At 39.2% G+C, this 11,176-nt stretch overlaps 1 protein-coding gene across 2 annotated transcripts; it reads right to left on the reverse strand.

Annotated features, from left to right (window-relative positions):
- Positions 1 to 204: 204 nt before the first annotated feature.
- On the reverse strand, positions 205 to 4,500 carry LOC136209502 (uncharacterized). Of its 2 annotated transcripts, XR_010677570.1 has the most exons (8): positions 4,199 to 4,500; positions 3,146 to 3,234; positions 2,974 to 3,049; positions 2,488 to 2,537; positions 2,068 to 2,412; positions 1,738 to 1,776; positions 1,195 to 1,567; positions 205 to 696 (listed from the first exon to the last, which is right to left on the reverse strand). XR_010677570.1 is itself a non-coding variant. In XM_066000980.1 (7 exons), the coding sequence occupies exons 1-7, from the start codon at positions 4,353 to 4,355 to the stop codon at positions 1,391 to 1,393; spliced, it is 933 nt and encodes a 310-aa protein (XP_065857052.1). In that variant the 5' UTR covers positions 4,356 to 4,500; the 3' UTR covers positions 1,035 to 1,390. The 2 variants fall into 2 exon arrangements, 1 of the variants encoding a protein (XP_065857052.1); XM_066000980.1 differs by lacking the exon at positions 205 to 696 and having other exon boundaries at positions 1,035 to 1,567.
- Between the last annotated feature and the right edge of the window lie 6,676 nt (positions 4,501 to 11,176).

Here is an 11,176-nt window from a genome sequence, read left to right on the forward strand (position 1 = left end):
GGTGGTAAAGCCTCAAGGCATTCCAGAAGGTCATTGCATATTCACAATCTAAAAAAAATATGAACAGAGTGCTCACCTTGCTCTTGGCACACATCACATAAAATGTCATTATTACTCCTTTGTGAAGTAGATTATCCTTAAAGGGTAGGAACCCTTACAAAGCTTCAACATGAAAATTTTGACACGAGGCAAGAGAGGGAGACTCCACATACGAGACCAAGCAAGGGGTCAGGAGCCAAAGTAACTTGATTGAAAAGGTTCCATGTTATCCTATATACCAACTTTATAGTATAAATACTTTTTTTCTCATCATGGTGCCACATAAGTCTATCACATAAGTCTATCGTTTGCAACAGTACTTCCAATCAGAACAGACAAGATGGAGTAGGCGTCTGCCTCAGTAAACATGTTTCAGATTAGCGACAGATTCCAATCATTCGAATTAGGCTGTCTAAGATCGATTACAAGGAGGTGTTCCATGCTTGAGATCATACTCATACAAATCCTAAAATTAGGACTGTTAGGCAGCCACTGGTGTTGCGTAACATTAATCTGTAAGCCACTTTCACCACGCCAATGCAAACCAGCATGAGTGTATCTCTTGAACTCCAAATACTTTTCCAAATCGTGCTCAAATTAGAGCCCAAACGAGATGTCAAAAAATCTCCACTCAGCAAGCATTTAGCTTTGGAAATCCTACAGAATAAGGTATCTGACTTAGAAACAAGAGATCATGCTTCCTTAGCTAACATAGTGTAGTTAAAGGACTAAAAATGTCTGAAACCCAGGCCACTTTGATCTTTCCGGTATTCTTATTATTTTTACATAAAAAGGACTACTTTCAAGTCCAACAAAAGAAAAGCTTCTTCTATACTTTGAGTTTGTTTGATTCAGTTATTGTTGTTTAGTGTTTGTTGTTAACTGTTGTTAGTAACGGGTAAACAGTTTTTTCAGTTATTGTTGTTGGTAACGGGTAAACGGTTTTTTCTTCCAGCAGCTGCTTGTGTATTATAAAAGTAACTGACCCTCTAATCTACAGCACAAACGGGAATTCCAACATTACTACTTCTCAAATTCATAAATGGCATTACAAGTATAGATCAAAACCAAAAATGAGATGTCAGTCAGACATGTCCATCTTACCAAAACAAAAACATATGTAAAAGAAATCTGTAAAAAGACAGGTCAGATTACCTTTTGGCTGAACTTCAGAAGCTATCAAATTGTGTGTATATCATTGGTAGAACCAACTTAATCAATTTGTTTGCAAGTAAATCCGGTTCCGTCTTCATGGCCAGACCGAAGCTATAAAACCACAGTTGGAATGGGGTATCACTTCAGATCTTCCACGAACTTGAATGTCTGCTCTAATAATTACATTCATCTGCCTTTACTTCTTTCTTTGTTTTCTTCGGCACTCGAAACAATCAGAACATGGAGTTCTGTTTTTAGTTGAGTGACTAGATCGGATCTTGCTCGGTGATATTTTCAGGTCTTCCATCAGTATTTGGCGAAGCTTCTTGTTCTCCTCTACAAGTTCTTCAATAGCTTGTTGGTGTTTCAATACCTTAATACATAGGAAACATGACCGTTTAACAAAATTTCATCCCTGTGTAATTAATTGAAGACTATTTGACATTGGATAAGTTCACACTTATACATACATAGCAAATTTGATCAACAAAATGTACAAGTTCTTTTTCAATGCAATAAGTAGAGGGAGAGGTGAAAGATTACCATTTGAAGCAAATTGTTTTCTGATCTCAAGCGCCCAGCCTGAGTAGACATTGTCAAAGAAATCAAACTATTTCAGAGAACAACTCGGATCAAGTGAAAAATAGTCTGCAGAATGCATCTTACGTTTATGACAAATAGCATTGCAAAGAGCCAAGTAAAAATATGCAGAGCAGAAAAGATTTAGTAGAAAATAGCATAGTCAAGGCGTATGTTAACAAGTTACAAAACATGGATAAGTTCTCCGAGAATAACTTCGTTGGTTTATACATAATCTAAAGGACATCTATTAATCAAACAGATTGAGTGAAAAATAATCCTCATCATGCATACCTCTTCATTTAGATTGGTGCGATCTCCATTTAAAATTGGATTCTGTAGAAAACTGTTAAGGACCTGTTCTGTTCGACTGCCAAATGGTGGGGCAACTTGACCGCTTGTTGATGTTGAACTTCCATAGCTTGAATATGGACTTGTATATCCATATCCTTGCGTTCCTTGAGATGTTTCTGGAATTTTAGTTGTCAACTGTGTGATACTTCCCAATGGGTTTTGGACAGAAGGTCCATTAAATGAGCTCATCCCACTCTGCAGCGACATTGGATTTGGAAAGCTTCCTTCAGCACCTGATAAATTAGGATCTACTCCGAATTTTGTCATCAGATTTGTCATTGCTTCCTAACAAAATTGACATTTAGATTTCAGATACATGAATAACAAACTGTTCATAGAGACTTTAAGGACAACACATACCGTAAGACAAATTTGCATCTTTTTTACCACACCAGGTTTCAAGGCAAGACCTGCCATGTGAATATGCAGCAATCAAATTTTCGTAAACCAACAAATCAGAAGGGTCTTGTATAAAGTGATAGATAGACTATAAATTCTATCACAAGGTGACTTAATTATAATAAATTTTCAACTACGTATAAATAAAGCTCCATGATAAATCATTTAATAATTTGGAAATGTCAATATACAACACCATAAAAGAATGTCAATCCATGAATATGTTACTTGAAATCTAATACTAACTGCAAAGAGAGAATTTTCCACTGCGGATCTATTGTAAGCAAACCTAAGATAAAAGGTTTACTCTCAAACATGGTATATGAATTCCGAAATTCACTGCCAAGATGAGAAGAAAAGATCACTGGACACTTCTTGTAGAAGAACATAAAGCACAAGGACATCGAATTACAGTATCGGCTATGAAAGAGATGAGATATGACATACCAATTCCAATGCCATGGCCAAAACCAACTCCACACCCAATGCCTACTTCAACTCTATTAGCTCCCATCTTCCGCAACTGAAAAAGAAATGAGAATTAAGTCATCATGTAAACTGGAAATACCACAAGCAGCCACTTATTATAGATGTTCGTAAGCACAAGTACTTGACTTACAGCACCATTTACATGCCTGCTAACACCAGAAAAGGCATCAGTTGCACCTCTGGTTGCACTCATAACTTGACCTACCATTGGTACTGCACCTGCAGTGGTGAAATCAACCCATGCATATTAATAACAACAGAAACTGCAGATATCAGAAATTTCCTATAATTTAATAACAACCTGAGTTCCTTAAAAGCATTCATTTGCACCCTTGAGTACCAAAACATCTTTAGTAATTGAAATGAAGGAAATGTTCATCCAAATGTAGCCAGATCTTATGAGTTAGCAACAAATGAACTCATGATTAAGTCCAATATTTACATATCTCCCTTGAGACACCATCATGCAACCTACCTAGCTTTTTATATTAAATAAATGTAAAACAAGCCATTGCTTGAAACTATAATCACTAGACTCTTCACTAATTCACATTTACAGCCTAACCAACTCAAAAATGTTCTAGAGACATGGTTATATAGATTGTAGAAAACACTAACCCCTAGTCTGTCTCCTATAACTTGAAAAACTTCGACCCTGATATATTACACAACATAGAAAGAAATCAAAATTCCAGATTTCACAGGAAAGTCAAACTTCCAATGGAAAAGTTTTCTGTGATCAACCTTTGTTTTTTAGATATATTTTCCTGGTGCAGTAAATGCTACAAAGTACAACAAAAATCTCAAACATATTAATTCACCTATTTTAATTGGACATACAAAACAAAGAAAATGCCCTAATGTTAATCACAGAAGAACAAAATAGTCAGATAAGTTCTTTTAAATTCAATGCAAGTGTCTTCCTGCTCAACCCAAAAATTCAATTTGCAGGTACAATCTTTCTCATCATTTTCCACATTTTCTTAGAAACAAAGCAGAGCCCAACTTCATGAATTAAAACGAAAATACGCACCAAACAACTAATAGCATTACATGATCTCTTGCCCAAAAATTTCTGATGTATTTCACCATTCTTGAGCATAAAAAACTCCCCAAAATTCATCTTCCTAAATACGCAGAAAGACAAAAAGACAGATGAAAATGAAAGATAAGGGTTTATTACCTAGATTTATGGGTTTGCCAACGCCAATACCAACCCCACAACCTAATCCAAAGCCTGTAAATACTTGAAGAACTTTGAAAGTAAAGGGATTCTCTATCCTGATCCCTTGTAAAGGTCTTCTCTGATTAGTAACAACAATGCTACTGTTACTCTCCATTCTGCGACAAGCTTCCCCTTTATTTTACAATTTCTCTTTATACATACAAACACTGATTCTTTTCACTATCTCCAAGCAAGGAACTTCTTTTTCCCTCTGTCTTGGCTCTAGACCTTCTGCTGTTTCCTCTAAAAAGCCCCGTGGCAATGCTTTCTGCAGCTGAAAATCAAGGTCCCAAACAAAACCCGTTTAATTCAGCAAAGTTTCTGTGTTCACAGGTAAATCTAGGTTTTTTGCATCCGGATACGTGGCACTTAATTAGATCTCCACGTAGGAAATGTTTGTATAAGACTTGAGTTTAGTTACCAAAATGACCTAATGATTTTGTGGAAATGACTAAAATGTAGGGTCGGCCATCAAAAGAAGATGTACCTAACTAGTAAGTTGGCAACAGAATGTCAAATTGGGCTGAGGCCTTTAATGGAAGATGGGCTTATGTAGAATGGGCCTTCTTGTTTATAGTGTTTTCACGAAAAAAAAAGGTATTGCTAAATACCGCCCTTAATTTCCGTTTCACCGCACTGTTTTGACCATTTTACGCTTGCCACTTTTTTTCCCCCTAAAACCTTAAAAACTCTCTCTAGTTTTCTCTCCCGAGCACAAATCCCGGATTTGAAAAAAATGGATCAAAACATTCCCGAAGACAATGAGTTCGAACACGAGGTAATATTACGAGAATTAAAAACGTTATTAATCATTTTTTTATTTTTTTTTATTCGAATTTTGCCTGGGCGGGTGGCGATTACCACCCGTTCCTTAGGCCGATCGGATGAACTACCCGATCGGCCTAAGGAACGGGTGGTAATCGCCACCCGCTCCACCCATGGAACGGGTGGTACGCGCCACCCGTTCCACCTTTGGAACGAGCAGTACGCGCTGCCCGTTTCCACCTATGGTGGAACGGGTAGCCTGCCCGTTCAGGCAAAAGTGGGCAGAAATTGCCCCGAACTAATTTCGAACGGGAGAAATAGGCCCGAAGTATTTTTTTTTTTTGTAATTTTAATGTAAATTTTTCGTATATTCAGGTACCGATAGAAGATTGGAACCCCGATAACATTGATTATAGTTCGCGTTTTATAACGGATACCGTTTTCCCCTCCAGTCAGGATGCTATTGATTGGGCAAAAAAGATAGCTATTCAGAATGGGTTTGAGCTTGTAATATCTTCGCACAAAAATGGGGGTAAACAGAAGTTGTTGCGCTGTTCACGGGGGTGAACGATATAGAGGTGTTGTGAAAAATGATGAAGATCCTGCAATTAGGAAAAGTAAAACTAAAGCGTGCCGATGTAAATTTCAGATTAAAGCCTATCAACATGCAGACCTTTCGGGATGGGGGATAAAGGCTAAGGCTGGGTTAACTGGAATGCATAACCATACAATGCGTATGTATCCAGAGGGAAGTCGGCAAATGAGCGGACTCAGTATCGCATCTAAACAAATTATGCGTGATATGTTTTCAGCTCAAGCAAAGCCTTGTGCTATTTTAGCTGCAGTTAAAGAAAAACATCCAGAGGACAACTCAGTAATTAAACACATATATATTTACAGGGACAAAATGAGGAGGGACGCGTTTGAAGGTAGAGACCTGGCTAGTCAATTCTACCATATTGCTGTGGAGAAAAAATATGTCAATTACACACAGGCTGATTCAGGTGTGATAACGCATGTGTTCATGGCACATCCAGAGTCAGTTGATATGTTCAGGACTTACCACTGGTACATCGGCATTGATTCAACGTACAAAACAAACAAGTACAAAATGCCGTTTGTTGAGATTGTTGGGATGACGCCATGCAATAATAACTTCAAGATAGCGTATGCTATTGTTAAAGACGAGACCGAAGGGAGCTATCGTTGGATTTTGCAAAGGCTGAAGATTTTGCTTGGGGATGATCTTAACCCGACCGTTGTTGTTAGTGACAGGGAGCTTGGGTTATTAAAGCCGATACAAGAAGTTTTTCCACAAGCAGCGCACTTGCTATGCACTTGGCATATTAATAAGGATGTGGAAGATCGTGTGTATAGAATCATTGGAGATAAAGGCCTTGCCTCTAAATTCAAGAATGGCAAATGGAGAACAATATTAGAATCATTAACCATTGAGGAGTACGAGACCAATCTTATGATGATGAAGGAAAAGATGAGCAGGTTCAAAGGAGTTATCTCGTATGTTGAGGAGACGTGGTTGGCGCATAAGGAGAAGTTTGTTGTTGCTTGGACAAAGGAGTTCCTACATTTTGGTAACACAACTACTTGTCGAGTGGAGAGCGAACATGCTAGTCTAAAGCAATGGCTCAATACGGCAACTGGGTCCCTTGACACGGTATGGCAGAAGGTTCACAAGCAGATTGAATCACAAGCAACCAATATAAGGTATTTGCAATTTCTTCTACTGCGATTTTGGAATTTGCATTTAGGGTTGTATCATTTCACTAACTAATAATAATTTTGTCTTCGTATCAGGTACATGCTTGAACAGTCGCGGCTTCGTCAAGCAGTCACTTTCACCGGACGCCCATTAAGCCAACTTGTATTCAAAGTCTCTCATTATTGTCTGCAGTTGTTGAATCAAGAGTTAGAGCGTATGAGAGGGTTGAGCCATGAAGTGTACGTGCGTTGCGGTTGTGTATTGAGAACATCGCATAAGATACCATGTGCATGTGAACTGAAACGAGCTTGTGATCTGGAACAAATGATCAGTTCTGAGAGTGTTCACGTGTTTTGGAGAACACTTTTAATCAATCATGGTCACACTGATGAAAATGACGGGCGTAATGATCTGAACGAGGAGCAGCGATATTTTAAGTCCTTAGTGGACCAAGTCTTTAAAGCCGACCCATCCGTAATGCGTAATATTTCAATGTTTATCCATGATCAACTACACCCTGATCAAGCTCAGTACACCGAACCCGATGTCAAAATTAACGTGCGGGGGCGACCTAAGGTGAGCAAATCCACAAAACGTATGCCGAGTTCTTGGGAATATAATGAAACTCGTCGTGGATGGGCTCGTTCTACTAGTTCATCTAGGAGTCGTGGTAGAAGTGGCAGAATTAGCTCGTCATCCTCGGTACATAATGCTTCCTCATCAGGTAAATTATATCTGATAAACCTAACTTTTTTTTATAACTGTTTTGCAATATAGAGTTGTTTTACACTAATATACATGAATGCAGATGGAAAAACGTATCATGGTTCTGAATTCGTACATTCCGATAAAATAGTTGGCATAATTAAACCATACGTCGAATCATACTACGACGTTGTAGGTGATGGAAATTGTGGTTTCCGTACGGTAGCAACTTACATTTTTGGTGACGAAGAAGCGTGGCAGACAGTTAGGCATCACATTCGAAATGAAGTAATTGCTAACCGTTGTTTGTATCGAAGAGTGTTTGTTGATACTGTTGATGCAGCTCTTCGTAGAGTAAGTTGGGACGGTGCAGGTTGTACGCCGGAGTATTGGATGATCGTTTGGGATGACTTGTGGCCGGTTGCTACCATGTACAATTCTGCTATCATGTTATTTGGCTTCTCAGGTGGGGACAATTTAGCGTTGTGTGGTACTATCTTACCATTGTATGCCGCATCGACTGCTACAAGACCATCACGTGAGATTTGTATAGCTCATTTAGGGAATCACTGCCAGCACTACATACGTTTAAATTTATCGCCTAACTTTCCGGTGCCCCCTATAGTACACTGGTGGTTTGTGCACCGAGGCCAAAGCGTTGTAGGATGGGAGCGCTTCTATCAGGATAGGGTGACACAGTGGACCAGATTGGCCCAACTTAGGGGATATTAGTGGTTGATATTCTGTAATGTTACAGGTGAATTCTGATGAATTATGTGTGGTTCTGTAATGTTACAGGTGAATTGTGATGAATTATGTGTGGTTCTGTAATGTTACAGGTGAATTCTGATCAATTATGTGTGGTTCTGTAATGTTACAGGTGAATTCTGATCAATTATGTGTGGTTCTGATCAATTATGTGTGGTTCTGTATGACTGGAGCAATGTCATACAACCCGTCATCTGCCCGCAATCTCCTCTGGTAGCAATACCAAGATGACGGTATAGATATGCTAGTGCAGCTGATCCCCAAGAAAGTCCAACGACTCCAGCCGCCGAGTCCTGCACCTCTAACAGACAAGAAGGTCGGATGCAGTCACCAATCTTGTCTACGAACAAGGTGGAACCGAGCATCAGCCACGTCCAAGCTATAGCCTGGGTCTCAGGAATCCGATCACCTCCACAGCGCTCCATGACGGAAGCAGCTCGTATACCACCAGAAGCATAATGACGGGCATCTAACTCAACCCGAGTCACCCCAAACAAATCCATCACGCACTCCTTAAGCTCATCAACAGTCGCATCAGCAGTCACCATGGCACCATCTACGGGGATGCGCAATATCTCCCACACATCATGCATCAAAATGGTCATCTCGCCAAATGGCATGTGAAATGATGACGTGTCTGGCTGCCACCGCTCAACAAATGCCGTGATCAGTGCAGCATCTATGTGACTATGCATAATACCAGGTAAATGGAACAAACCAGATGACTCGATACGCGACTGAATCGTCCGGGAAGAACCACTGTACCATAATCTCAGCTTCGTGCAATACCCTGATCTGGTATGACACCTAAGGACGCCCCTGTCCTGACCGGCCCATATAGCACATGCAATATGTCCCAAAAAGCTCGGGATCACAGCACCATCAAATGGACCCCCGGGGACGGGGTCCTTCACAACCCAGTCTTCCTCTACACTCCTCGATCGCTTGCTGCTACCTGAAATTACAGCAAACGGTAGACATTAATTTTTTAGTATATTTTTCAATAATCACGATTAACACAAATACAAATAAACACATTTTTAAATTTCTCTTGCCAGAAGAAGATGCTGCGGTAGAAGAAAATCGTCCGTCTCGACCCCTCGTCACAACGCCACGATCTATGGGGATAGTATCAGCACTAGGACGATGCATAGAAGCATCCCCATCCATATCTATACCAGCCGCCTCATCCCGTCCCTCAGCACGCTCCGCCTGTGCAGCATGTGCCCTCCGGGCGTCCGCCATAAACCGCTGCTGCTCCTCCCGGTCCCGCCGAGCAGATGCAGTAACAGGACGTGAAGACGTGCGTCTAGGGTCAGCTCCCTCCTTATCCTGTAATATTATTTATTTATAAGGTATATTCAATTTAACATAATTTTTTTTTTCTATACGTTCGGGTTTGCCTACGCCCGGTCCGTGCAATTTTTTTTTAAAAAAATTCAAAATTTGCCCCTTTTTGGCCTGGGCGGGTGGTTTACACCACCTGCCCTAAGGGCCAAACGGGTGCGGCGCACCAGTCGGCCTTAGGGCCGACCAGTGCGCCGCAAACGTTTGGCCCTTAGGCCAAACGGGTGGCGCATGCGCCCCACCATAAGGTGGAGCGCATGCGTTGTACGCGTTCCACCTTAAGTGGAACGCGTACGTCGAGCGATCCACCCTAAGGTGGATCGCATGCGCCGCGCGCTCCACCTGCGCCGTGCGATCCACCTTAGGGTGGATCGCTCGACACGCTGCATCTCCACCTACGGTGGAACGCATAGTTCATGCGTTCCACCGTAGGTGGAGATGGATTCCGGCGCCCGCCTAGGCGAAATTCTGGGATTTTAATCCCGAATTTCGGCCCGATTACTCACGATTTTGATAATTTTTTTATGGAAATACTTACCGTAATACCCATGTATCCTTTGCCGATGCCTCCTCTTCGTGCCATCTCGTTTTTGGTCGGTTTTTTTTTAGAATGGAAAAGATGTTGATAGGATTTGGAATTTCAAAACTTATGTTTGAAATAATGAGAAGGGCAAAAAGGTCAATACAGGGCGGTGAACCGGAATTTTAGTGCGGTATATAGTCGCCCACAAAAAAAATCATGTTACTTATAAAATTACAATTCCACGAAAAAAAAGTTATAAAATACAATTACATCATACCATAAAAATTAATTCTGAAGAAATCATTATATTCTATATATCACAAATAAATAAAGTATACTCTTCTACCTTAATTTAAAAAAATTTAGAACTCTCAATTCATAAATCCTAGACTCTAACAAATATATCCTAGACCTTATAAATCATAGTCTTAAAATATATTAAAAATAATAATTTTATTTAGTTTCACATAATTCAAATTATTACTTGAAATAATTGTAGATAATCTTTTAAAACTGAATTTATTTATAATTTTTCCTAATGTTTTTTTTTTTTGAGTAAATTACATCAAATTTTAATTTTATTTTACAGTTAATTAACCCCTGTATTTTTGTTGTATCACCATGTGGAATTTTTTTTTTAATAAACATATAAAAAATTCATACTTTTTATTTTAGTTTTGTCAAATAGAAAATCCAATGGAAAAATCTATGGATTCATCATTTACTGTACTATTTTCCGTTCATAAATTAATGAATTTAACATAGTTAGAATTTTTTTTCTATGCATAAAATACTTGTAATAGTCTAGGTAATTATTAACTTTTATGTAACTAACATTTTTCTTTGTACGGTTTTTACCTATTAAAATTTCACGTAAAATAATAAATCTTGTCTAAAATGTCAGTACCAAGAATTCAAAATGTTAAACTGAAAAATGAATTTGAAACTGCGGTTGAAAGTGGAATGAGAAAGAGTAAAGAGAAAACAAGAGAGGCGTTAGAGTTGTTGTAACTTAAAAAGTTAAAGAGAGTCTCCAATTTTCTCTAAGAAATGAAAGAAGATTTTTTAGATTCGAGATCTCATATTTTCCACTATTTTGGTGTGAATT

Source organism: Euphorbia lathyris, chromosome 1 (genome assembly GCF_963576675.1).
Source record: "Euphorbia lathyris chromosome 1, ddEupLath1.1, whole genome shotgun sequence".
Taxonomy (NCBI): Eukaryota; Viridiplantae; Streptophyta; class Magnoliopsida; order Malpighiales; family Euphorbiaceae; genus Euphorbia; species Euphorbia lathyris.

What these genes read in the sequence shown, in the direction of transcription:
- LOC136209502 (XM_066000980.1), bottom strand. Translation starts at nt 4,355, where the DNA reads ATGGAGAGTAACAGTAGCATTGTTGTTACTAATCAGAGAAGACCTTTA. An exon ending in TGGCAAACCCATAAATCTAG is followed by an intron (nt 3,235 to 4,198) that starts GTAATAAACCCT and finishes TCACCACTGCAG; the next exon opens with GTGCAGTACCAATGGTAGGT. An exon ending in GCACCAATCTAAATGAAGAG is followed by an intron (nt 1,777 to 2,067) that starts GTATGCATGATG and finishes ATGTCTACTCAG; the next exon opens with GCTGGGCGCTTGAGATCAGA.